This window comes from Ranitomeya imitator, chromosome 2 (genome assembly GCF_032444005.1).
Source record: "Ranitomeya imitator isolate aRanImi1 chromosome 2, aRanImi1.pri, whole genome shotgun sequence".
NCBI lineage: Eukaryota > Metazoa > Chordata > Amphibia > Anura > Dendrobatidae > Ranitomeya > Ranitomeya imitator.
Window position 1 is genome coordinate 158,105,379 of NC_091283.1, and position 24,700 is coordinate 158,130,078.

Below are 24,700 nucleotides of genomic sequence, written 5' to 3' on the forward strand. Positions count from 1 at the left end.
ACGCCTGCGTCATTCTGCTTTTTCTCTGCTGACGCCATCTTTTAAGGATCCGTATTTTCACCCCTGTTATCTTAATTGGCAGAATAATAATTGGTTATAGGAAGTCCAGCAAATGGAAATCGGTATTTCCCCAGCTTTCCAAGACCCCTGCACAGCATGGAGCAGACATTGCAGCTACACAGGTCATGACGCATCTACACAGAACCACCATCTAGACTGATGATTATTTTTTATTCTCTTTTCAGGCTCCCCCCTGACCGTGCTGAACGCTGAAGGGAATTTGAAGACCGAGGCCGAATCTCGCAGCTCCCTCCTGTGCCCCACGGGCCCATCCTGCATTAACATGACATACTACCTTCACACCGGACCTGCAGGTTCGCCATTAATGTGCACCATCCTCCCTGCTGGTTCAGTGTCTGCCGTCGTGGCACACAGTAGGAGATTAGCACTCACCCCATACGCCGCAGCCTGATATCTCAGGAAGGCACACGGCCTCAGGGCTTGTTCACACCTTGCGTTTTTCATTTGTTGTTTTATTTCATGCAGAAATAAAATGCAGCGTTTTACAGCAACAGCAAAATTAATAACATTTTTTTTCCTTGAGTTTTTTTTTTAATTTAACCATGGCAAATATAGATCTTATAGAGGATAAATTGCAATAAAAAAAAAATATAAATATTTTAGAAACCGTGATCATTTTGCTGTTACTGTAAGACAATTTGCACAATAAAACACATGGAAAAAAAAAGCATCAAAATGCTGTGTATGAACAAGTCCTAAGAGACCTGCATGGTCTGTTTCAGGCTTCATCTCTCTCAGTGCGTGGGATCCGCAGCTCGATACACACTCGCATGTCTGGCACAGCCGTGGAGAACAGAGTAATGCGTGGAAATCTCTTCTGATTCCTCTTGGAGAACAAGCAAATAATTTCCAGGTAGCGGAGGAGAAGCTTCTTTGTTCTCACGTCGCAAAGTCTGCGGTGGTAGAGGACTATAGACTTTTTATTCTGAGAACAGACAACAGCCCTTTAAAGCAGTAGTCCTCTGTGTAGGAGGAAGCAGGTGATGTAGGTGCTATGTGTATATATTACGATGCATGTACATTGCTGTGCCTCTGTATACCTATATCTGTGTAGGCAGGAGGTGTACCTGTGTATACAGTATACTAACATACACCTACCTACTGACACACACAAATATACAGTATACCTATGTGTGTAGCTAGGCAGGTGTGTGTGTATATACTTGTGTGTAGCCAAACAGATGTGATTGGGTATGCCTGTGTGTAGCTAGGCAGGCGTGCGTGTATATGCCTATGTGTGTAGCTAGAAAAAGATGTGCACACAATGGGATCAACCATACATAATACATTTTATTTAACAAATCGCTACAAGCAGAGGCAATAAAGGAAACAAATGGTTAAAAACATTTAAAAACTAGACGGACCAACCCGCATCCCCCAGGACACATTAATAGGGATCAATATGGCAGTACATATAATATGCACAGATGATATAAAGGGCATCAAATCAGACAGCAAATGCAGACAATAACAGTAAGAGTACCTAATGCCCCGTGCTGCCAGCTGACCAAACCCCTAATGCACAGATCCAAATATGCCCGGCAATCCCTAACAATCAAACAGACATAAAACAGATATATATATATATATATATATATGTATCCCAACAATAAGTCAAATACTGAACCATACAAATAAATGGTATGTCTGTATCCCTCCTTAGTGCTAGCACCCCATACCATACATCACCAAATGCGAGGTAAAATCCTAGCCACTTGAGAGCTGATATCCTAATGGTGGAGGTATAAAGGTATACCCTCTGGAGGGGTGTCAGAATAGCATACACACACAAGCGTGTGCCCCTTAGCACAACTGAGGTGTATAGGGGGATTGCCAAGGAAAGGTCCAAGAGGGGGATGGAGTATACAGCACCATGGAATCAATGGTGCTATATAAATAAACTAGCTGAAGAGCCCGGCGTTGCCTGGGCATAGTAAATATCTGTGGTTAGTTATAGCACCTCACTTCTCTTATTTTCCTATCACGCCTCTCATTTTCCCACTCACACCTCTCATTTTCCCCCTCACTCCTCTCATTCCCCCTTAACACTTGTCATTTCGACCTCACATCTGTCATTTTCCGATCACTCCACTATTTTCCCTCACACCTTTTCATTTTCACCTCACACCTCTCATTTTTCCCTCAGTATGTTTGTCATCTCCCTTATATATAATATACACCTGTATGTCATCTCCTGTATATAGTATATACCTGTATGTCATCTCCCCTGTAAATAGTATATACCTGCTGTATGTCATCTCCTCTTGTATATAGTATAGACGTGTGTCATCTCCTCCTGTATATAGTATATACCTGTAAGTCATCTCCTCCTGTAGGTCATCTCTTTTGTATATACTATATACCTGTATGTCATCTCCTCCTATATATAGTATATACCTGTATGTCATCTTCTGTATATAGTATATACCTGTATCTCATCTCCCCTGTATATAGTATATACCTGCTGTCATCTCCTCCTCTATATACCTATGTGTCATCTCCTCTTTTATATAGTATATACCTGTATGTCATCTCCTCCTGTATATAGTATATACCTGTGTGTCATCTGCTCCTGTATATAGTATATACCTGTGTGTCATCTCCTCCTGTATATAGTATGTACCTGTGTGTCGTCTCCTCCTGTATATAGTATATACCTGTGTGTCGTCTCCTCCTGTATATAGTATATACCTGTGTGTTATCTCCTCCTGTATATAGTATATACGTGTGTCATCGCCCCTGTATATACAGTAGTATATACCTGTGTCATCTCCTCCTGTATATAGAATATATGTGTGTCATCTCCTCCTGTATATAGTATGCACCTGTGTGTCATCTCCTGTATATAGTGTATACCTGTGTCATCTCCTCCTGTATATAGTATATACCTGTGTGTCATCTCCCCTGTATATAGTATATACCAGTGTGTCATCTCCTCCTGTATATAGTATATACCTGTGTCATTTCCTCTGTATATAATATATGTGTGTGTCATCTCCTCCTGTTTATAGTATATACCTGTATGTCATCTCCTCCTGTATATAGTATATACCTGTGTGTCCTCTCCCCTGTATATAGTAGATACCTGTGTGTCATCTTCCCTGTATATAGTATGTACCTGTGTGTCATCTCCCCTGTATATAGTATGTACCTGTGTCATCTCCCCTGTATATAGTATATACCAGTGTGTCATCTCCTCCTGTATATAGTATATACCTGTGTGTCATCTCCCCTGTATATAGTATATACCTGTATGTCATCTCCTGTATATAGTATATACCTGTGTCATCTCCCCTGTATATAGTATATATGTGTGTCATCTCCTCTGTATATGGTATATACCTGTGTCATCTCCTCCTGTATATAGTATATACCTGTGTGTCATCTCCTCCTGTATATAGTATATACCTGTATGTCATCTCCCCTGTATATAGTATATACCTGTATGTCATCTCCCCTGTATATCATCTCCTCCTGTATATAGTATATACCAGTGTGTCACCTCCTCCTGTATATATATACCTGTATGTCATCTCCTCCTGTATATAGTATATACCTGTGTGTCATCTCTCCTGTATATAGTATATATCTGTGTGTCATCTCCCCTGTATATAGTATATATCTGTATGTCATCTCCTCCTGTATTAGACCGCGTTCACACGTTACTTGGTCAGTATTTTTACCTCAGTATTTGTAAGCTAAATTGGCAGCCTGATAAATCCCCAGCCAACAGGAAGCCCTCCCCCTGGCAGTATATATTAGCTCACACATACACATAATAGACAGGTCATGTGACTGACAGCTGCCGTATTTCCTATATGGTGCATTTGTTGCTCTTGTAGTTTGTCTGCTTATTAATCAGATTTTTATTTTTGAAGGATAATACCAGACTTGTGTGTGTTTTAGGGCGAGTTTCATGTGTCAAGTTGTGTGTGTTGAGTTGCATGTGGCTACATGCATGTAGCGACTTTTGTGAGAGGAGTTTTGTGTGGCGACATGCGTGTAGCAACTTTATGTGTGTCGAGTTGCATGTGACAGGTTAGTGTAGCAAGTTGTGTGCAGCAAGTTTTGCGCATGGCGAGTTTTGCGCGTGGCGAGTTTTATGTGTGGTGTGTTTTGAGTACGTGCAAGTTTTGTGTGAGGCTACTTTTGCATGTGTTGCAACTTTTGTGCATGTGGCAATTTTTCCGCGTGTGCAAGTTTTGCGTGTGGCGAGTTTTCCATGAGGTGAGTTTTGCACGTGTGGCGAGTTTTGCGTGAGCCTAGTTTTGCATGTGGCGAGTTTTGCGCGTGGCGAGTTTTGAGCGGCGACTTTTGTGTTTCGACTTTTATGTGGCGAGGTTGGTGTATGTGTGGTGAAATGTGTGCTGAGGGTGGTATGTGTTCAAGCACGTGGTAGTGTGTGGCGCATTTTGTGTGTGTGTGGTGAGTATCCCATGTTGGGGCCCCACCTTAGCAACTGTACGGTATATACTCTTTGGCGCCATCGCTCTCACTCTTTAAGTCCCCCTTGTTCACATTTGGCAGCTGTCAATTTGCCTCCAACACTTTTCCTTTCACTTTTTCCCCATTAACCCCTTCATGACCCAGCCTATTTTGACCTTAAAGACCTTGCTGTTTTTTGCAATTCTGACCAGTGTCCCTTCATGAGGTAATAACTCAGGAACGCTTCAATGGATCCTAGCGGTTCTGAGATTGTTTTTTCGTGACATATTGGGCTTCATGTTAGTGGTAAATTTAGGTCAATAAATTCTGTGTTTATTTGTGATAAAAACGGAAATTTGGCGAAAATTTTGAAAATTTCGCAATTTTCACATTTTGAATGTTTATTCTGTTAAACCAGAGAGTTATGTGACACAAAATAGTTAATAAATAACATTTCCCACACGTCTACTTTACATCAGCACAATTTTGGAAACAAAATTTTTTTTTGCTAGGAAGTTATAAGGGTTAAAATTTGACCAGCGATTTCTCATTTTTACAACGAAATTTACAAAACCATTTTTTTAGGGACCACCTCACATTTGAAGTCAGTTTGAGGGGTCTATATGGCTGAAAATACCCAAAAGTGACACCATTCTAAAAACTGCACCCCTCAAGGTGCACAAAACCACATTCAAGAAGTTTATTAACCCTTCAGGTGCTTCACAGCAGCAGAAGCAACATGGAAGGAAAAAATGAACATTTAACTTTTTAGTCACAAAAATGATTTTTCAGCAACAATTTTTTTATTTTCCCAATGGTAAAAGGAGAAACTGAACCATGTAAGTTGTTGTCCAATTTGTCCTGAGTACGCTGATACCTCATATGTGGGGGTAAACCACTGTTTGGGCGCACGGCAGGGCTTGGAAGGGAAGGAGCGCCATTTGACTTTTTGAATGAAAAATTGGCTGCACTCTTTAGCGGACACCATGTCACATTTGGAGAGCCCCCGTGTGCCTAAAAATTGGAGCTCCCCCACAAGTGACCCCATTTTGGAAGCTAGACGCCCCAAGGAACTTATCTAGATGCATAGTGAGCCCTTTAAACCCCCAGGTGCTTCACAAATTGATCCGTAAAAATGAAAAAGTACTTTTTTTTCACAAAAAAATTCTTTTAGCCTCAATTTTTTCATTTTCACATGGACAACAGGATAAAATGGATCCTAAAATTTGTTTGGCAATTTCTCCTGAGTACACCGATACTTCACATGTGGGGGTAAACCACTGTTTGGGCACATGGTAATGCTCGGAAGGGAAGGAGCGCCATTTGACTTTTTGAATGAAAAATTATCTCCATCGTTAGCGGACACCATGTCGCGTTTGGAGAGACCCTGTGTGCTTAAACATTGGAGCTCCCCCACAAGTGACCCCATTTTGGAAACTGGACCCCCCAAGGAACTTATCTAGATGCCTAGTGAGCACTTTAAACCCTCAGGTGCTTCACAAATTGATCCGTAAAAATGAAAAAGTACTTTTTTTTCACAAAAAATTTATTTTCACCTCAATTTTTTAATTTTCACATGGGCAATAGGATAAAATGGATCCTAAAATTTGTTGAGCAATTTCTCCCGAGTACGCCGATACCTCATATGTGGGGGTAAACCACTGTTTGGGCACACGGCAGGGCTCGGAAGGGAAGGCGCGCCTTTTAACTTTTTGAATGGAAAATTAGCTCCAATTGTTAGCGGACACCATGTCGCATTTGGAGAGCCCCTGTGTGCCTATGCAATGGAGCTCCCCCACAAGTGACCCCATTTTGGAAACTAGACCCCCCAAGGAACTTATCTAGATGCATACTGAGCACTTTAAACCCCCAGGTGCTTCACAGAAGTTTATAATGCAGAGCCATGAAAATAAAAAATAATTTTTCTTTTCTCAAAAATGATTTTTTAGCCTGGAATTTCCTATTTTGCCAATGGTAATAGGAGAAATTGGACCACAAATGTTGTTGTCCAGTTTGTCCTGAGTGTGCAGATACCCCATATGTGGGGGTAAACCACTGTTTGGGCGCACGGCAGGGCTCAGAAGGGAAGGCACGCCATTTGGCTTTTTAAATGGAAAATTATCTCCAATCATTAGCGGACACCATGTCGCGTTTGGAGAGCCCCTGTGTGCCTAAACATTGGAGATCCCCCACAAATTACCCCATTTTGGAAACTAGACCCCCAAAGGAACTAATCTAGATGTGTAGTGAGCACTTTGAACCCTCAAGTGCTTCACAGAAGTTTATAACGCAGAGCCATGAAAATAAAAAAAAAAAATTATTTTCTCAAAAATGAATTTTAGCCCGCAATTTTTTATTTTCCCAAGGGTAACAGGAGAAATTTGACCACAAAAGTTGTTGTCCAGTTTCTCCTGAGTACGCTGATACCCCATATGTGGGGGTAAACCACTGTTTAGGCACATGCTGGGGCTCGGAAGTGAAGTAGTGACGTTTTGAAATGCAGACTTTGATGGAATGCTCTGTGGGCGTCACGTTGCGTTTGCAGAGCCCCTGATGTGGCTAAACAGTAGAAACCCCCCACAAGTGACCCCATTTTGGAAACTAGACCCCGAAAGGAACTTATCTAGATGTGAGGTGAGCACTTTGAACCCCCAAGTGCTTCACAGAAGTTCATAACACAGAGCAGTGAAAATAATAAATACGTTTTCTTTCCTCAAAAATAATTTTTTAGCCCAGAATTTTTTATTTTCCCAAGGGTTACAGGAGAAATTGGACCACAAAAGTTGTTGTCCAGTTTCTCCTGAGTATGCTGATACCCCATGTGTGGGGGTAAACCACTGTTTGGGCACACGTGGGGGCTCAGAAGGGAAGTAGTGACTTTTGAAATGCAGACTTTGATGGAATGGTCTGCGGGCGTCACATTGCGTTTGCAGAGACCCTGGTGTGCCTAAACAGTAGAAACCCCCCACAAGTGACCCCATTTTGGAAACTAGACCCCCAAAGGAACTTATCTAGATGTGTGGTGAGCACTTTCAACCCCCAAGTGCTTTACAGAAGTTTATAACGCAGAGCCGTGAAAATAATAAATACGTTTTCTTTCCTCAAAAATAATTTTTTAGCCCAGAATTTTTTATTTTCCCAAGGATTACAGGAGAAATTGGACCACAAAAGTTGTTGTCCAGTTTCTCCTGAGTACGCTGATGCCCCATGTGTGGGGGTAAACCACTGTTTGGGCACACGTGGGGGCTCAGAAGGGAAGTAGTGACTTTTGAAATGCAGACTTTGATGGAATGGTCTGCGGGCGTCACGTTGCGTTTGCAGAGCCCCTGGTGTGCCTAAACAGTAGAAACCCCCCACAAGTGACCCCATTTTGGAAACTAGACCCCCCAAGGAACTTATCTAGATATGTGGTGAGCACTTTGAACCCCCAAGTGCTTCACAGACGTTTACAACGCAGAGCCGTGAAAATAAAAAATCATTTTTCTTTCCTCAAAAATGATGTTTTAGCAAGCAATTTTTTATTTTCTCAAGGGTAACAGGAGAAATTGGACCCCAGTAATTGTTGCGCAGTTTGTCCTGAGTATGCTGGTACCCCATATGTGGGGGTAAACCACTGTTTGGGCACACGTCGGGGTTCGGAAGTGAGGGAGCACCATTTGAATTTTTGAATACAAGATTGGCTGGAATCAATGGTGGCGCCATGTTGCGTTTGGAGACCCCCTGAAGTGCCTAAACAGTGGAAACCCCTCAATTCTACCTCCAACACACCCCTAACCCTTATCCCAACTGTAGCCGTAACCCTAATCACAACCCTAACCCCAACACACCCCTAACCACAACCCTAACCCCAACACACCCCTAACCCTAACCACAACCCTAATTCCAACCCAACTCTAAGGCTATGTGCCAACGTTGCGGATTCGTATGAGATTTTTCAGCATCATTTTTGAAAAATCCGCGGGTAAAAGGCACTGCGTTTTACCTGTGGATTTACCGTGGATTTCCAGTGTTTTTTGTGCGGATTTCACCTGTGGATTCCTATTGAGGAACAGGTGTAAAACGCTGCGGAATCCGCACAAAGAATTGGCATGCTGCGGAAAATACAACGCAGCGTTCCCGCGCGGTATTTTCTGCACCATGGGCACAGCGGATTTGGTTTTCCATATGTTTACATGGTACTGTAAACCTGATGGAACACTGCTGCGGATCCGCAGCGGCCAATCCGCACCGTGTGCACATAGCCTAATTCTAAAGGTATGTGCACACGCTGCGGAAAACGCTGCGGATCCGCAGCAGTTTCCCATGAGTTTACAGTTCAATGTGAACCTATGGGAACCAAAAATCGCTGTACACATGCTGCGGAAAAACTGCACGGAAACGCAGCGGTTTACATTCCGCAGCATGTCACTTCTTTCTGCGGATTCCGCAGCGGTTTTACAACTGCTCCAATAGAAAATCGCAGTTGTAAAACCGCAGTGAAATGCGCAGAAAAACCGCGGTAAATCCACGATAAATCGGCAGCGGTTTAGCACTGTGGATTTTTCAAATCCGCTGCGGAAAAATCCGCATAGGACCAGAATACGTGTGCACATACCGAAGCCCTAACCCTAGCCCTAACCCTAGCCCTAACCCTAACCCTACCCCTAACCCTAACCCTAGCCCTAACCCTACCCCTAACCCTAACCCTACCCCTAACCCTAACCCTAACCCTAGTTCTTACCCCAACCTTAGTGAAAAAAAAAAAAATTCTTTATTTTTTTTATTGTCCCTATCTATGGGGGTGACAAAGGGGGGGGGGGTCATTTACTATTTTTTTTATTTTGATCACTGAGATAGGTTATATCTCAGTGATCAAAATTCACTCTGGAACGAATCTGCCGGCCGGCAGATTCGGCGGGCGCACTGCACATGCGCCCGCCATTTTGGAAGATGGCGGCGCCCAGGAAAGAAGACGGACGGACCTCGGGCGGCCAGGTAAGTATAAGGGGGGGGAGATCAGGGCACGGGGGGGCGTCGGAGCACGGGGGGGTGGATCGGAGCATGGGGGGGGTGGATCGGAACACGGGAGGGAGGATTGGAGCACGGGGAAGGATTGGAGCACGGGGTGAGGGATCGCTGTGCGGGGGGGGTGGATCGGAGCACGGGGGGGTCGCTGTGTGCGGGGGGGGGGATCGGAGTGCGGGGGGGTTTGATTGGAGCGCGGGGGGTGTGATTGGTGCACGGGGAAGCGGACAGGAGGACGGGGGAGCGGAGCACAGGACGGAGGGGAGCGGACCACAGATCGGGGGGCTGGGGGGGCGATCGGAGGGGTGGGGTGGGTGCACATAAGTGTTTCCAGCCATGGCCGATGATATTGCAGCATCGGCCATGGCTGGATTGTAATATTTCACCAGTTTTTTAGGTGAAATATTACAAATCGCTCTGATTGGCAGTTTCACTTTCAACAGCCAATCAGAGCGATCGTAGCCACGAGGGGGTGAAGCCACCCCCCCTGGGCTAAACTACCACTCCCCCTGTCCCTGCAGATCGGGTGAAATGGGAGTTAACCCTTTCACCCGGCCTGCAGGGACGCGATCTTTCCATGACGCATATGCTGCGTCATGGGTCGGAATGGCACCGACTTTCATGACGCAGCGTATGCGTCAAAGGTCGGGAAGGGGTTAAGTAGATAGGGGCAAAATTGTTTGGTGAATTGGAATGCGAGGGGTTAAAATTTCGCCTCACAACATAGCCTATGTGTTGTGAATTCTGTGGCTGAATTCACTCCTGTGGTCACAAGTGGTATTGCAGCCTCTGGGCTTCCTCCCTCAGGTGTTTTGGTGAGCTCGTTGGCTGCCTTGCTATTTAACTCCACCTGAGTCTGTTTTCCTTGCTCCTTGTTAATGTTCCAGTGTTGGATCTGAGCTACTGCATCTTTCCTGTGGCCTGCTGCTCTGCTAGATAAGTGTTACTTTGTTTTTGTTTCCGTTTTTTCTTTCCAGCTGTGCTATTCTCTTTTGCTGGAAGCTCTGAGACGCAAAGGGTGCACCGCCGTGCCGTTAGTTCGGCACGGTGGGTCTTTTTGCCCCCCTTTTGCGTGGTTCTGCTTTAGGGTTTTTTGTAGACTGCATAGTTCTCTTTGCTATCCTCGCTCTGTCTAGAATATCGGGCCTCACTTTGCTGAATCTATTTCATTCCTACGTTTTGTCTTTTCATCTTGCTAACAGTCATTATATGTGGGGGGCTGCCTATTCCTTTGGGGTATTTCTCTGAGGCAAGTCAGGCTTGTATTTCTATCTTCAGGCTAGTCAGCTCCTCAGGCAGTGCCGAGTTGCATAGGTAGTGTTAGGCGCAATCCACTGCTGCTTTTAGTTGTGTGAGGATAGGTTCAGGTATTGCAGTCTGCAGAGATTCCACGTCTCAGAGCTTGTTCTATTGTTTTTGGGTTATTGCCATATCACTGTATGTGCGCTGATTACTGCACACTGTGTTGCCTGATAGCACAGCATAACAGTACAAGGAGCCAAACCAATGATTCTCAATAGAGGGAAAAAAGAAGTCCTGACATCATTTTTTTTCCTCAGCTCTGTCTTCAGTTTTTGTTTTTTTTTCCCCTAGACATTAGAGTGCTTCAGGACACAGCTGTGGACATGGATATTCAGGCTCTGTGCTCCTCAATGGATAATCTCGTTATAAATGTACAAAAGATTCAAGATACAATTGATCAGAAATCTATGTTAGAACCAAGAATTCCTATTCCTGATTTGTTTTTTTGGTGACAGAACTAAGTTCCTGAGCTTCAAAAATATTTGTAAGCTATTTCTGGCCTTGAAACCTCATTCTTCTGGTAATCCTATTCAACAGGTTTTGATTATTATTTCTTTTTTGCGCGGCGACCCACAGGACTGGGCATTTTCTCTTGCGCCAGGAGACCCTGCATTGAGTAATGTTGATGCGTTTTTCCAGGCGCTTGGATTGCTTTACGATGAGCCTAATTCAGTGGATCAGGCTGAGAAAAATTTGCTGGCTTTATGCCAGGGTCAGGATGATGTAGAAGTATATTGTCAGAAATTTAGGAAGTGGTCAGTACTCACTCTGTGGAATGAATCTGCACTGGCGGCTTGGTTCAGAAAGGGTCTCTCTGAAGCTCTTAAGGATGTCATGGTGGGATTTCCTATGCCTGCTGGTTTGAATGAGTCTATGTCCTTGGCCATTCAGATCGGTCGTCGCTTGCGCGAGCGTAAATCTGTGCACCATCTGGCGGTATTGTCTGAGAGTAAACCTGAGCCTATGCAGTGCGACAGGACTATGACTAAAGTTGAACGTCAAGAACACAGACGTCTGAACAGGCTGTGTTTCTACTGTGGTGATTCCACTCATGCTATTTCTAATTGTCCTAAGCGCACTAGGCGGTTCGATAGCTCTGCCGTCATTGGTACTGTACAGTCCAAATTCCTTCTGTCCATTACCTTGATATGCTCTTTGTCATCGTATTCTGTCATGGCGTTTGTGGATTCAGGCGCTGCCCTGAATCTGATGGATTTGGATTATGCTAAACGTTGTGGATTTTTCTTGGAGCCTTTGCGGTGTCCTATTCCGTTGAGAGGAATTGATGCTACACCTTTGGCCAAGAATAAGCCTCAGTACTGGGCCCAGCTGACCATGTGCATGGCTCCTGCACATCAGGAAGTTATTCGCTTTCTGGTACTGCATAATCTGCATGATGTGGTCGTGTTGGGGTTGCCATGGCTACAAACCCATAATCCAGTATTAGATTGGAACTCTATGTCGGTAACCAGCTGGGGTTGTCAGGGAGTACATGGTGATGTTCCATTTTTGTCTATTTCGTCATCCATTCCTTCTGACATCCCAGAGTTCTTGTCTGACTTTCAGGATGTATTTGAAGAGCCCAAGTCTGATGCCCTACCTCCGCATAGGAATTGTGATTGTGCTATCAATTTGATTCCTGGTAGTAAATTCCCTAAGGGTCGTTTATTTAATTTGTCCGTGCCTGAACACGCCGCTATGCGCAGTTATGTGAAAGAATCCCTGGAGAAGGGACATATTCGCCCATCGTCATCACCATTGGGAGCAGGGTTCTTTTTTGTAGCCAAAAAGGATGGTTCGCTAAGACCGTGTATTGATTACCGCCTTCTTAATAAGATCACTGTTAAGTTTCAGTATCCCTTGCCATTGATATCTGACTTGTTTGCTCGGATTAAGGGGGCTAGTTGGTTTACTAAGATTGATCTTCGTGGTGCGTATAATCTGGTGAGAATCAGGCAGGGAGATGAATGGAAAACGGCATTTAATACGCCCGAGGGTCATTTTGAGTATCTGTTGATGCCGTTCGGACTTGCCAATGCTCCATCTGTTTTTCAGTCTTTTATGCATGACATTTTCCGTGAGTATCTGGATAAATTCCTGATTGTTTACTTGGATGACATTTTGATCTTCTCTGATGATTGGGAGTCTCATGTGAAGGAAGTCAGAATGGTTTTCCAGGTACTGCGTGCTAATTCCTTGTTCGTGAAGGGATCAAAGTGTCTCTTCGGTGTGCAGAAAGTTTCATTTTTGGGGTTCATCTTTTCCCCTTCTACTATCGAGATGGATCCGGTTAAGGTCCAGGCCATCCAGGATTGGACTCAGCCGACATCTCTGAAAAGTCTGCAGAAATTCCTGGGCTTTGCTAATTTTTATCGTCGCTTCATCTGTAATTTTTCTAGCATTGCCAGACCATTGACCGATTTGACCAAGAAGGGTGCTGATTTGGTTAATTGGTCTTCTGCTGCCGTGGAAGCTTTTCAGGAGTTGAAGCGTCGTTTTTGCTGTGCCCCTGTGTTGTGTCAACCAGATGTTTCTCTTCCGTTCCAGGTCGAGGTTGATGCTTCTGAGATTGGAGCAGGGGCGGTTTTGTCACAGAGAGGTTCTGGTTGCTCAGTGTTGAAACCATGTGCTTTCTTTTCCAGGAAATTTTCTGCTGCTGAGCGTAATTATGATGTGGGCAACCGAGAGTTGCTGGCCATGAAGTGGGCATTCGAGGAGTGGCGTCATTGGCTTGAGGGAGCTAAGCATCGCGTGGTGGTATTGACTGATCATAAGAATCTTACTTATCTCGAGTCTGCCAAGCGCTTGAATCCTAGACAGGCCCGTTGGTCGTTATTTTTTGCTCGTTTTGATTTTGTGATTTCGTACCTTCCGGGCTCTAAAAATGTGAAGGCGGATGCTCTGTCTAGGAGTTTTGTGCCCGACTCTCCGGGGTTATCTGAGCCGGCGAGTATCCTCAAGGAAGGAGTCATTGTGTCTGCCATCTCTCCTGATTTGCGGAGAGTGTTGCAGAAATTTCAGGCTAATAAACCTGATCGTTGTCCGGCCGAGAAACTGTTCGTCCCTGATAGGTGGACTAGTAAAGTTATCTCTGAACTTCATTGTTCGGTGCTGGCTGGTCATCCAGGAATCTTTGGTACCAGAGAGTTAGTGGCTAGATCCTTCTGGTGGCCATCTCTGTCACGGGATGTGCGTGCTTTTGTGCAGTCCTGTGGGATTTGTGCTAGGGCTAAGCCCTGCTGTTCACGTGTCAGTGGGTTGCTTTTGCCCTTGCCGGTCCCGAAGAGGCCTTGGACACATATTTCGATGGATTTCATTTCTGACCTTCCCGTTTCTCAAAAGATGTCGGTCATTTTGGTGGTCTGTGATCGCTTTTCTAAAATGGTCCATCTGGTGCCCTTGGTTAAATTGCCTTCCTCCTCTGATTTGGTGCCTTTGTTCTTCCAGCATGTGGTTCGTTTGCATGGCATTCCTGAGAATATTGTTTCTGACAGAGGTTCCCAGTTTGTCTCGAGGTTCTGGCGAGCCTTTTGTGGTAGGATGGGCATTGACCTATCTTTTTCCTCGGCCTTCCATCCTCAGACTAATGGCCAGACCGAACGAACCAATCAGACCTTGGAAACATATCTGAGATGTTTTGTTTCTGTTGACCAGGATGATTGGGTGTCATTTTTGCCGTTGGCTGAGTTCGCCCTTAATAATCGGGCCAGCTCGGCTACCTTGGTCTCTCCATTTTTCTGCAATTCTGGGTTCCATCCTCGTTTCTCTTCAGGACAGGTTGAGTCTTCGGACTGTCCTGGTGTGGATTCTGTGGTGGACAGGTTGCAGCAGATCTGGACTCAGGTAGTGGACAATTTGACCTTGTCCCAGGAGAAGGCTCAGCTTTTCGCTAATCGTAGACGCCGTGTGGGTCCCCGACTTCGTGTTGGGGATCTGGTTTGGTTATCTTCTCGTCATATTCCTATGAAGGTTTCCTCTCCTAAATTTAAACCTCGTTTTATTGGTCCGTATAGGATTTCTGAGATTCTCAATCCGGTGTCTTTTCGTCTGACCCTCCCAGACTCCTTTTCCATACATAATGTATTCCATAGGTCGTTGTTGAGAAGATACGTGGCACCTATGGTTCCATCTGTGGAGCCTCCTGCCCCTGTTTTGGTGGAGGGGGAATTGGAGTATATTGTGGAGAAAATTTTGGATTCTCGTGTCTCTAGACGGAAACTCCAGTATCTGGTCAAATGGAAGGGTTATGCTCAGGAGGATAATTCCTGGGTTTTTGCCTCTGATGTCCATGCCCCAGATCTTGTTCGTGCCTTTCACGTGGCTCATCCTGGTCGGCCTGGGGGTTCTGGTGAGGGTTCAGTGACCCCTCCTCAAGGGGGGGGTACTGTTGTGAATTCTGTGGCTGAATTCACTCCTGTGGTCACAAGTGGTATTGCAGCCTCTGGGCTTCCTCCCTCAGGTGTTTTGGTGAGCTCGTTGGCTGCCTTGCTATTTAACTCCACCTGAGTCTGTTTTCCTTGCTCCTTGTCAATGTTCCAGTGTTGGATCTGAGCTACTGCATATTTCCTGTGGCCTGCTGCTCTGCTAGATAAGTGTTACTTTGTTTTTGTTTCCGTTTTTTCTTTCCAGCTGTGCTATTCTCTTTTGCTGGAAGCTCTGAGACGCAAAGGGTGCACCGCCGTGCCGTTAGTTCGGCACGGTGGGTCTTTTTGCCCCCCTTTTGCGTGGTTCTGCTTTAGGGTTTTTTGTAGACTGCATAGTTCTCTTTGCTATCCTCGCTCTGTCTAGAATATCGGGCCTCACTTTGCTGAATCTATTTCATTCCTACGTTTTGTCTTTTCATCTTGCTAACAGTCATTATATGTGGGGGGCTGCCTATTCCTTTGGGGTATTTCTCTGAGGCAAGTCAGGCTTGTATTTCTATCTTCAGGCTAGTCAGCTCCTCAGGCAGTGCCGAGTTGCATAGGTAGTGTTAGGCGCAATCCACTGCTGCTTTTAGTTGTGTGAGGATAGGTTCAGGTATTGCAGTCTGCAGAGATTCCACGTCTCAGAGCTTGTTCTATTGTTTTTGGGTTATTGCCATATCACTGTATGTGCGCTGATTACTGCACACTGTGTTGCCTGATAGCACAGCATAACACCTATGACACTCTCGGGGTCCAGACGTGTGACTGTGCAAAATTTTGTGTTTGTAGCTGCGACGGTGCAGATGCCAATCCCAGACATACACACACACATTCAGCTTTATATATTAGATATATGTATAATTTGTAATTGTGAGCAGTATTGATCATGTAGTTTCTGTGCCGCTCGTAGTTGGTGCTGTCGGGAGCCGTGGACCCCGGACCTGTTGAGAACTGGAGCGCTGCTGTGAGTGAAATAAAGTTTGTCAGCTGTGAGGAGTCGACTGAAGATGGTAAGAAACGTGAAGCACTGGGCGGTTGTACTTGTAGGTGGTCATTGCTGAGTACGGTTGCCATCAAGGGAAGCAGATTTGTAAGACATTAACCTTATGTGTTTTGGGGATTTTCAGTGCATGTGACTTGTAATTTCGAGAACGGACCATGCGGTTGGTATCAAGATGTCACAGCTGAGATTGACTGGGAGTGGGGCACTTCATCTGACCACACAACAGGACATGGTGAGCGTCTCCGATGTCCGGCACATCTAGGACCCTCCTGGCTAGTTGTGACCACACTAACTTTCTTCCTGTCGCAGGTCGCTATATGTTTGTGGCGGGGGCTTCTCGCTCGGAGCGTGGTACTAAGGCTCGTCTCTTGTCCTACCTGCAATCTGTAGAATCTGAGACCTCCTGCTTATCCTTCCACCACAGAATGTTTGGCCCTGACACAGGTGAGGACATCACACCCCATCTCATGCGGGGTGCACAAACTTTTGCCTGTGTCTGCAGAATGTATTGTTATGCGTGTGGTTGGCAGACCTGGGCATGGAGCCTGTTGTGAATTCTGTGGCTGAGTTCACTTCTGTGGTCACAAGTGGTATTGCAGTCTCTGGGCTTCCTCCCTCAGGTGTTTTGGTGAGCTCGTTGGCTGCCTTGCTATTTAGCTCCACCTGAGTCTGTCTTCCTTGCTCCTTGTCAATGTTCCAGTGTTGGATCTGAGCTACTGCATCTTTCCTTGGGCCTGCTGCTCTGCTAGATAAGTGCTTCTAGTTTGTTTTCTGTTTTTTCTGTCCAGCTTGTTATTATCTTTTGCTGGAAGCTCTGAGAAGCAAAGGGGTGCACCGCCGTGCTGTTAGTTCGGCACGGTGGGTCTTTTTGCCCCTTTGCGTGGTTTTCGTTTTAGGGTTTTTTGTAGACTGCATAGTTCTCTTTGCTATCCTCGCTCTGTCTAGAATATCGGGCCTCACTTTGCTGAATCTATTTCATTCCTACGTTTGTCTTTTCATCTTGCTAACAGTCATTATATGTGGGGGGCTGCCTATTCCTTTGGGGTATTTCTCTGAGGTAAGTCAGGCTTGTATTTCTATCTTCAGGCTAGTCAGCTCCTCAGGCAGTGCCGAGTTGCATAGGTAGTGGATAGGCGCAATCCACTGCTGCTTCCAGTTGTGTGAGGATAGATCAGGTACTGCAGTCTACAGAGATTCCACGTCTCAGAGCTCGTCCTATTGTTTTGGGTTATTGCCAGATCTCTGTATGTGCGCTGATTACTGCACGCTGTGTTGCCTGATTGCCAGCCATAACAGGAGCCTTCTGCTTCCCTGCCATGGCTGCACATCAGTAGAGGACAGAGCCTTGAATTCTTTGTCGGGCTTAGGGTCACCTGTTTCTATCATGAATTATGGCGGTTGCATCTACATGCATTGTTCTGCTGGTAGATCTACGGGTGGTAAAACATGGCTGCTTATTTCCAAAAACAGCTCCCCCTCTGTCTACAGGTCATGTTTGGTACTGCAGCTCAGTCCTATCATAAGGCACAACCCATAGACAAATGTGAAACTGTTTTTGGCAATAATTGGCAATTTTTAATTTGTTACCAGTCTGATCCTTTGCTGCCATATGCGGCACCAGGAGTTTTCTGGCAGAGGCCCATCCTTTCTCTCCACAGGAGGGAACATGTCCGTGTGTTGGGTGTTGTCGGGCAATTTGGCTGTCAGATATCGATACTCCTGCATCATACAGCTGGAGCATTGCTGAACAGACATGTGCCATTCATCTGCATGGGTACAGCAGTGCCCGCCGAGCTTGGAGGGTGTTGGTGTGCAGCGGCACCCTGAGTGGTGGACAGTCTGACCACAGCGACATGTTCAGTACCTCGTGGCCATCTTGTTAAATGACAGTTCGCAATGAAGATACAATGGCCGCCCCCTCAAAGGAGGGAGCTCCAGCCGATCACTAATAAATCTTTATTTCTGGGGGAATCCAGGTACCTTAAACCTATACAGTAAATACAATGGGGGAGAAGAGATGTTAATCTGGACCAGCACAGGAACCCGCGGGAATCTGTGGCACCGGGAAATTGTCACACTCAACACCACTAACAAGTACCAGGTAGGTGACCGGGTGGCACTTTCCTTCATGAATCCTGGGGGCCACTGTACAGGTGAAGGGGCATAGTCTGACGGCCCCAGCGTGCATATAGTCAAGGGCCATATACGCTTCCTAATAATCTGCCAATCGCCCAAGCAGTAACGTGACCTCCTCATTCCCAGCAGTGCATTGTCCTGTGCTGGTGATAGATGGCTCAGTGCACATAGGCGCCATGTTATTACACATCGCCCTGTGCGCTGATAAATGGCAACTGATCCTTATTGTCTCAGCTGATCTTCGAAGCGGTGCGTGACGGTTCCATAGGCCACATTGCTATCGACGACATCGCGGTGATGAGCGGACCCTGTGCAGCGCCCACCCGCTGCTCATTTGAGGCTGGGACCTGTGGCTTTTCCTCCCACGGGACATATATTTGGCGGTTACACGAGACCGTCCCCTTCAGCCACCAGCCGGGCCCGGTCCGTGATCACACCCTGCAGAGTTTTTCAGGTAAGGACTGTTCTGGCGCAGACAGCAGCCGATGGGGCCGGTACAGACACTGCTATATGTATGTTGGCATCCACAGGGCATTACATGGCGGTGGACACCAGCTCTAGTACCCTGCCCAGGAAGTCGATCGCACTTCTAACGTCGAGCATGTACAATGCTCACCTGGACCATGGCTGCCTGAGCTTCTGGTACCAGATGGGGGGCACCAGCCCAGGTCAGTAAATGAGCTGCAGCCACATGATTACAGCAGCCTGGCATCATGGCAGGCCCCTAATGGTCCGGAGCAATGAGTGGATAGCCAGCAGTTAAACAGAACTTAAATAATTTTGTACATTTTTTTTTTTTCTTTAAATCGTTAGGAACATTGATCGTATCTATTGAGGATGACATCGGAAAGAAGAAAGTGAAGAGAGAAATTCTTCGGATCTCAGATGCAAAACCTGGTAGCTGGCGCTACGGCAGCGCGGCTCTGCAGGTGGAGGTGGAGTGGAAGGTAACGCAGATACAGCTCATGGAGCAGAGCGTTCGTATGGCAGAACCAGCCCCACCCCGGCTATAAGCTGCTTCTGGAAGGTGCAGCTCCGCTCCAGGATTTGTAATAAGGCCAGGCTGCAGTAGCAGAAACCATCTGCACACCGGTCATGGCACGGCTTAATCCTGGACAGTGCCTTGACATAATGACCCGGAAGCCACACGTTCACCCGTGTGAACAGTGTGTATCTCCCACTGGAGTACGGGGCGCTCTGCATCCTCTCCCTAGTTGTGAGCTCACTCTCTCCATCCTCCTTGCAGTTACTCTTGGAAGCGGTCGGTGCTGGGGGGGAGCACGCTTACATCGCCATCGATGACATTCACATCGGCCATCACCGTTGTCATGAATCAGGTACCGCATCCAACTGTATAACTCAGAGGTAGCATATTGCTTTCCCCCATACATGTAACCAGTCTGGTCGTCTGCCATCCATCATGGGTACTCACAGTGCCGAGGCAGGGGAGCCGCACTCAGTGAAGACATAACTAGTTGCTAGTGAATTGACAGTATTGCAATAAAGTGTTCATTTTCGCAGCATCATGTGACTTTGAATGGGGGTCGTGTTCTTGGTCCAATGTCCGCATTCCCCTCATGGATACATATGATTGGGACTGGACAAATGGAGCTGCTGTAAACAGACCGAGTGCTGCCCCGGAGAAGGACCGCAGCCTGGGCTCTGCAGAGGGTAATATCCACATATCTAATCAGAGCATCCCACCCAAGTGGCATAAATCTAGAAAGCCCCTTTAACTATGACCCCACAGGACACTACGCCTTTGTGGATACGGGGGCGCTGCACATGGAGGGGGCCTCCGCCTGGCTGCTCAGTGAACATCTGTCAGCGACTGCTGGATCCTGCTTCACCTTCTCTTATTGCACAGACAACTCGGCCCATTTCCGTAAGTCCCCAGATAATCGGTGTCCCGCGTACACAGCAGGCGGCCATCATTACTCACTATACCCATCCACTGGCCATTACCAGGCAGCGATTCCTATACTGACATCCTAGTAATTGCTCTGCCCCACTGCAGGCCCTATACCAGATCTATCTATCAGTTTTCTCTTTCAAGCTCTTGTCTGCAGATCTAGGGGAGCTGGTCCTGTACGTGGCTGGAGCTGAGGGCCTGCTGCATGTCTGGGCACTACACGGGTTTCACAGCGGGGACTGGCAGGAAGAAAAGCTGCAGCTCAACAGCACTGGGGAGTTTCAGGTGTGGAGACCGTTGTCTGTGTGTAGCAAGGCCACGGTCGTGCGAGGTCGTCTCACATTCTGGACCGCTGTCTGTGGGTAGCGAGGCCGCGGTCGTCTCATGTTCTGGACCGCTGTCTGTGGGTAGCGAGGCCGCGGTCGTCTCACGTTCTGGACTGCTGTCTGTGGGTAGCGAGGCCGCGGTTGTCTCACGTTCTGGACTGCTGTCTGTGGGTAGCGAGGCCGCGGTCATCTCACGTTCTGGACCTGTCTGTGGGTAGTGAGGCCGCGGTCGTGCGAGGTCATCTCACGTTCTGGACCTGTCTGTGGGTAGTGAGGCCGCGGTTGTGCGAGGTCATCTCACGTTCTGTCTCTTTACAGATTATATTTGAAGTAATGAAGGGCACTCGTCCACACACCGCTATCATCGCACTGGACAATCTGACGTACACCCCAGACAGGCTATGCAACACTGTACAGATACAGAAAGGTAAGCGCCAAGTCTTAGGATGCACAGTTCCTGATAGCACATATCTAGAACAAGGATCCTTAACTCACAGATTTGGGCAAAACAGTGGCTGATTTGCATTTTTTTCCATTTCCCTTTTCTTTATAATTATAGATTTTCCTAGTGATGCTCATTCACCTTCACTATCACTCCTATCAGACTGTGCACATGTTGTTCCAGGTACAGACAATTCGGGACAGACCTGGGCCATTGTCATCGGAGTGATTATCGTTGCGCTTTGCCTGCTGCTGATCTTCCTCCTGTACCGCAGATGGAGGAGGAGTGTGCAGAGCGCCCCGTCATTTCCTGAACAAGTCGACGACATTGATGGTTTCGATAACGTGACTTACGACATAGATTCTTCAAACAGCTGAATAAAGTAGTAAATATCTACCATGTGCTGCAAAATATGTCCATGCTTTACTGTCCACTTATCAGAAATAAAACCTATGGAAAGTCTTAGTTACTCACCGGTTAACTGTATTTTTCGGAGTTTATGACAGCACCTCCTGAGAGAGGGGATCCGCCCTTCAGGAACAGGAATCCTACAGATACAAAAGGGCGGCACCTCTCCCACACATCAGTTGGTTTACAGAGCACAAGAGGACCACCAACGTTAATGACATGATTTATGTACAATAATAATATTACTAATAGCTATTTACCACATGTGGATCATAAGAAAAAGAAGTGCACACCCAGAACCAAAGAAAGGGAGGGAATATACGGGTGCTGTCATGGACTCCAAAAAATACCGTTAACCGGTGAGTAACTAAGACTTTATTCGAGCGTCCATGACAGCACCACCTGAGAGAATTACAGAGAGTAATAACTATTTAGGGAGGGACTACAGCCTGCAGCACCCTTACACCAAAGGAGAGGTCTGAGGACGCACCCGGATCTAGTCTGTAGCGATTGAAAAATGTGCTTGGAGAGGACCAGGTAGCAGCCTTACATATTTGGTCAATCAAAACCTCCGATCTCTCTGCCCACGAGGCTGCCGTGGCTCTAGTGGAATGCGCCCTCAGTTCTCCAGGTGCCGACTTACCCTTTGAGATGTATGCTACCGAAATAGCCTCCCTAATCCACCTACTGTAGCTAGCGTGCTTTTTAATGCCCCAAGGCCCTTCTTAGTGCCCTGATAGGAGACAAACAAGGTGTTATCTTTTTTTCCAGGGATCAGTAACTGCTAGGTATTCTAGGAGACATCTCCTAACATCTAGGGTGTGGAGTTTCTTTTCCTTTTCTTTACTAGGATTAGGGAGGAAGGATGGAAGAACTATTTCCTGCGTCCTATGAAATCTGAAAAGTACTCTAGGCAGGTATGCTGGATCAGATGAAAGAATTACCCTATCATCTCTAAATTGCGTATAAGGAGGAAGCCTGGATGACGCCTGGATGTCACTTACTCTACGAGCTAACGTTAGTGCTACCAGGGAGGCTACCTTGAGGGACAGGGTTTTTTTATGGAGGTCGTTGAAATAGGTTCAAATGGAGCTTCTGTCATGACCGTGAGCAGGCCCGGATTTTGGGGTGGGCCTTGGGCCCACCCACCAAGCGGGGGCCTCCCACCAATATAGGGATAAATATCTCAAAACATGTAAAATACACGTCTCTTTGCTGTGAACCATTTCTAATGATAAGGAACATTTAAGAAAAGAGAAACTGTTGAAAGTGTAGGGACCTGGCTACGGTGGCTGGCGCAGAGTGGCAGAGTCATGGCACCTGACCTGTGTCAGCATCCACTGACCTGGCTAGCCAGACTTCCTTAGTACCCTCCCTGTACCACATTCGTACTACCCCTATTGCAAAACATGACCTGTCCCCATATGAGATATTGTTTGGTGCTAGGCCCCCACTTGCAAATTTCCAGCCTCAGCAGTTGTCAGACCGTGACCGTGCTGTTCGATATATGATTCAGCTTAGTAAAAATCTTGCTAAAACCCATGCTTTAGTTTCTTCTTCCCTTCCAGATTCAACAGAGACCGATACTTGTCACAACTTCAAGCCTGGTGATTCTGTGGTCGTGAAAAGGCATGTCAGAAAACACGGACTAGAACTCTTGTATGACGGTCCCTATCAGGTCCTCCTTATCACCCTACGTCAGTGAAGCTGGAAGGAAGGCCGACGTAGATCCACGTATCGCACTGCAAGCTGGTCAAACAGACTAGTAGCAAATAAGGGAACATTTTTGTTTTGTATTTTAAATAACATTGGTAACCGCATGGGACAGCCTAAATTCCCCAACATCCTTGAATAACAAGTTTGTACAACATCATGAAAGATTAGTAGTACAGATGGGTATAGCTAATAAAATTGTCAGTTTTCATTTACCCTATGATCACACAAATGTAGGATAAATTGGTTAGGGCCACAGACTGTCTAGATGATAAAATTTGGGATCTGGGAATATTGGATACACCTAATACTACTGTTGATGTCCAAAACCAATTTATCATAGTCACTAATCAACATACTGTAGTACTGGATTACTTAACAGCAGAACAGGGTGGTATGTCACGTTATTGGACCAGCTTGCTGTCATTATATAGATCCCAATAGCACTATGAAGTTAAAGTTAGAGGACATTCAAAGACTCAGATCAATATAATAAAGACAATGATCATAATAAGGACAGTTGGTGGGCAGACACCTTCTCCTTTCTTAATCCAGCCAATTGGTTTAAGGGACTTGGGGGCTGGATAGCTGGAATCTTGCAAAGTTTGTTACAGATCGCTGCCTTTATCCTTGTCATGTATGTAATACTAAAACTTGTTCTTTGGTGTATTTCTGTATGTATTAGGAAATTCTGCACTAGGACGACTAATGATACCAAAAGCGTTGCCACCCTTGCCCTGCTCTACAACGATTTCACAAAGAAACCTGATGAAGATGTTGAAGCCAAACACATGGCTACCTTCAAAAGATCTCCTCCACCGTCATCAAAAATTGTTATCCGTAAATTGCAGCATACAAGGAGGACGGGTGTGCCGCAAAAGCCTGGACTGGTAACATGGCACAAGTCATGTGAAGACTGTACCCCTCGCGCTTATAGCTCGGAATAGTACCTCTGATGTTGCATACTAGTTAACAAAATTTATCTAGGGGGGAATGTTAAGGGTTAAACTAAGAAAAATTAAAGCAGGCTTCATTTTGTGCTTTTCGACTCCATCTTGCTGTTTTGAGAAATTCTGTTACTAGGTAAAAGTTCATAGTTGTTATGAGACCTTGATTGTTTCAACCTGAACAAGACATGAGACTGAAGGTGTATTGTTCTACGAGACCTAGACGAGCAGGTTGTTCCTGCATTCTTATAGGTTAAGAAATGTGAGCGTGTTTTTATGTTGATTGGTTGAAGTATAACTTCTAAGATTATGAAAAGTGCAACACAAACGGGGGGTCAGAGATCTGCTCGATCCCCCCAAACAGACACACGTCTTCGTCTGGTCAATTTTCAGTTGCTGGCAACACTCTGTGGATCAATTTGAAAATCACTGCGTCAACCATGAAGGGTCACTCCAGATCCTCCCTCAACAATGATAGTAGGCATCTTTTAGATCTAGCACCACCATAAAGCAGTTTTCAAACAAAAATTTGATTGCGGAATTAATGGTTCACATTTTGAATGGCCGGATGATCAAAAATTCATTGAGGGCTTTA

At 46.0% G+C, this 24,700-nt stretch overlaps 1 protein-coding gene across 4 annotated transcripts in view; it reads left to right on the forward strand.

Moving 5' to 3' along the window:
• The window catches only part of MAMDC4 (MAM domain containing 4), a 35,278-nt gene extending 11,323 nt beyond the window's left edge, over nt 1-23,955 (forward strand). The window contains exons 14-30 of one of the 4 annotated variants that reach the window (XR_011318018.1): nt 246-374; nt 804-934; nt 16,129-16,228; nt 16,346-16,453; nt 16,531-16,665; nt 18,198-18,322; nt 18,592-18,811; nt 18,888-19,025; nt 19,171-19,304; nt 19,604-19,694; nt 19,879-20,028; nt 20,108-20,242; nt 20,427-20,554; nt 20,914-21,022; nt 21,155-21,422; nt 23,014-23,074; nt 23,844-23,955. Coding sequence is in view for 3 of the 4 variants with exons in the window: in XM_069747616.1 (XP_069603717.1) it covers nt 246-374; nt 804-934; nt 16,129-16,228; nt 16,346-16,453; nt 16,531-16,665; nt 18,198-18,322; nt 18,592-18,811; nt 18,888-19,025; nt 19,171-19,304; nt 19,604-19,694; nt 19,879-20,028; nt 20,108-20,242; nt 20,427-20,554; nt 20,914-21,022; nt 21,155-21,414 (2,093 nt within the window). In the remaining variant the exon portion in view is untranslated. Of the gene's footprint in view, nt 1-245; nt 375-803; nt 935-16,128; nt 16,229-16,345; nt 16,454-16,530; nt 16,666-18,197; nt 18,323-18,591; nt 18,812-18,887; nt 19,026-19,170; nt 19,305-19,603; nt 19,695-19,878; nt 20,029-20,107; nt 20,243-20,426; nt 20,555-20,913; nt 21,023-21,154; nt 21,449-23,013; nt 23,148-23,843 lie in introns of those variants that run through there. The other 3 variants (XM_069747616.1, XM_069747615.1, XM_069747618.1) reach the window with 3 other exon arrangements.
• The last annotated feature ends 745 nt before the right edge of the window (nt 23,956-24,700 follow it).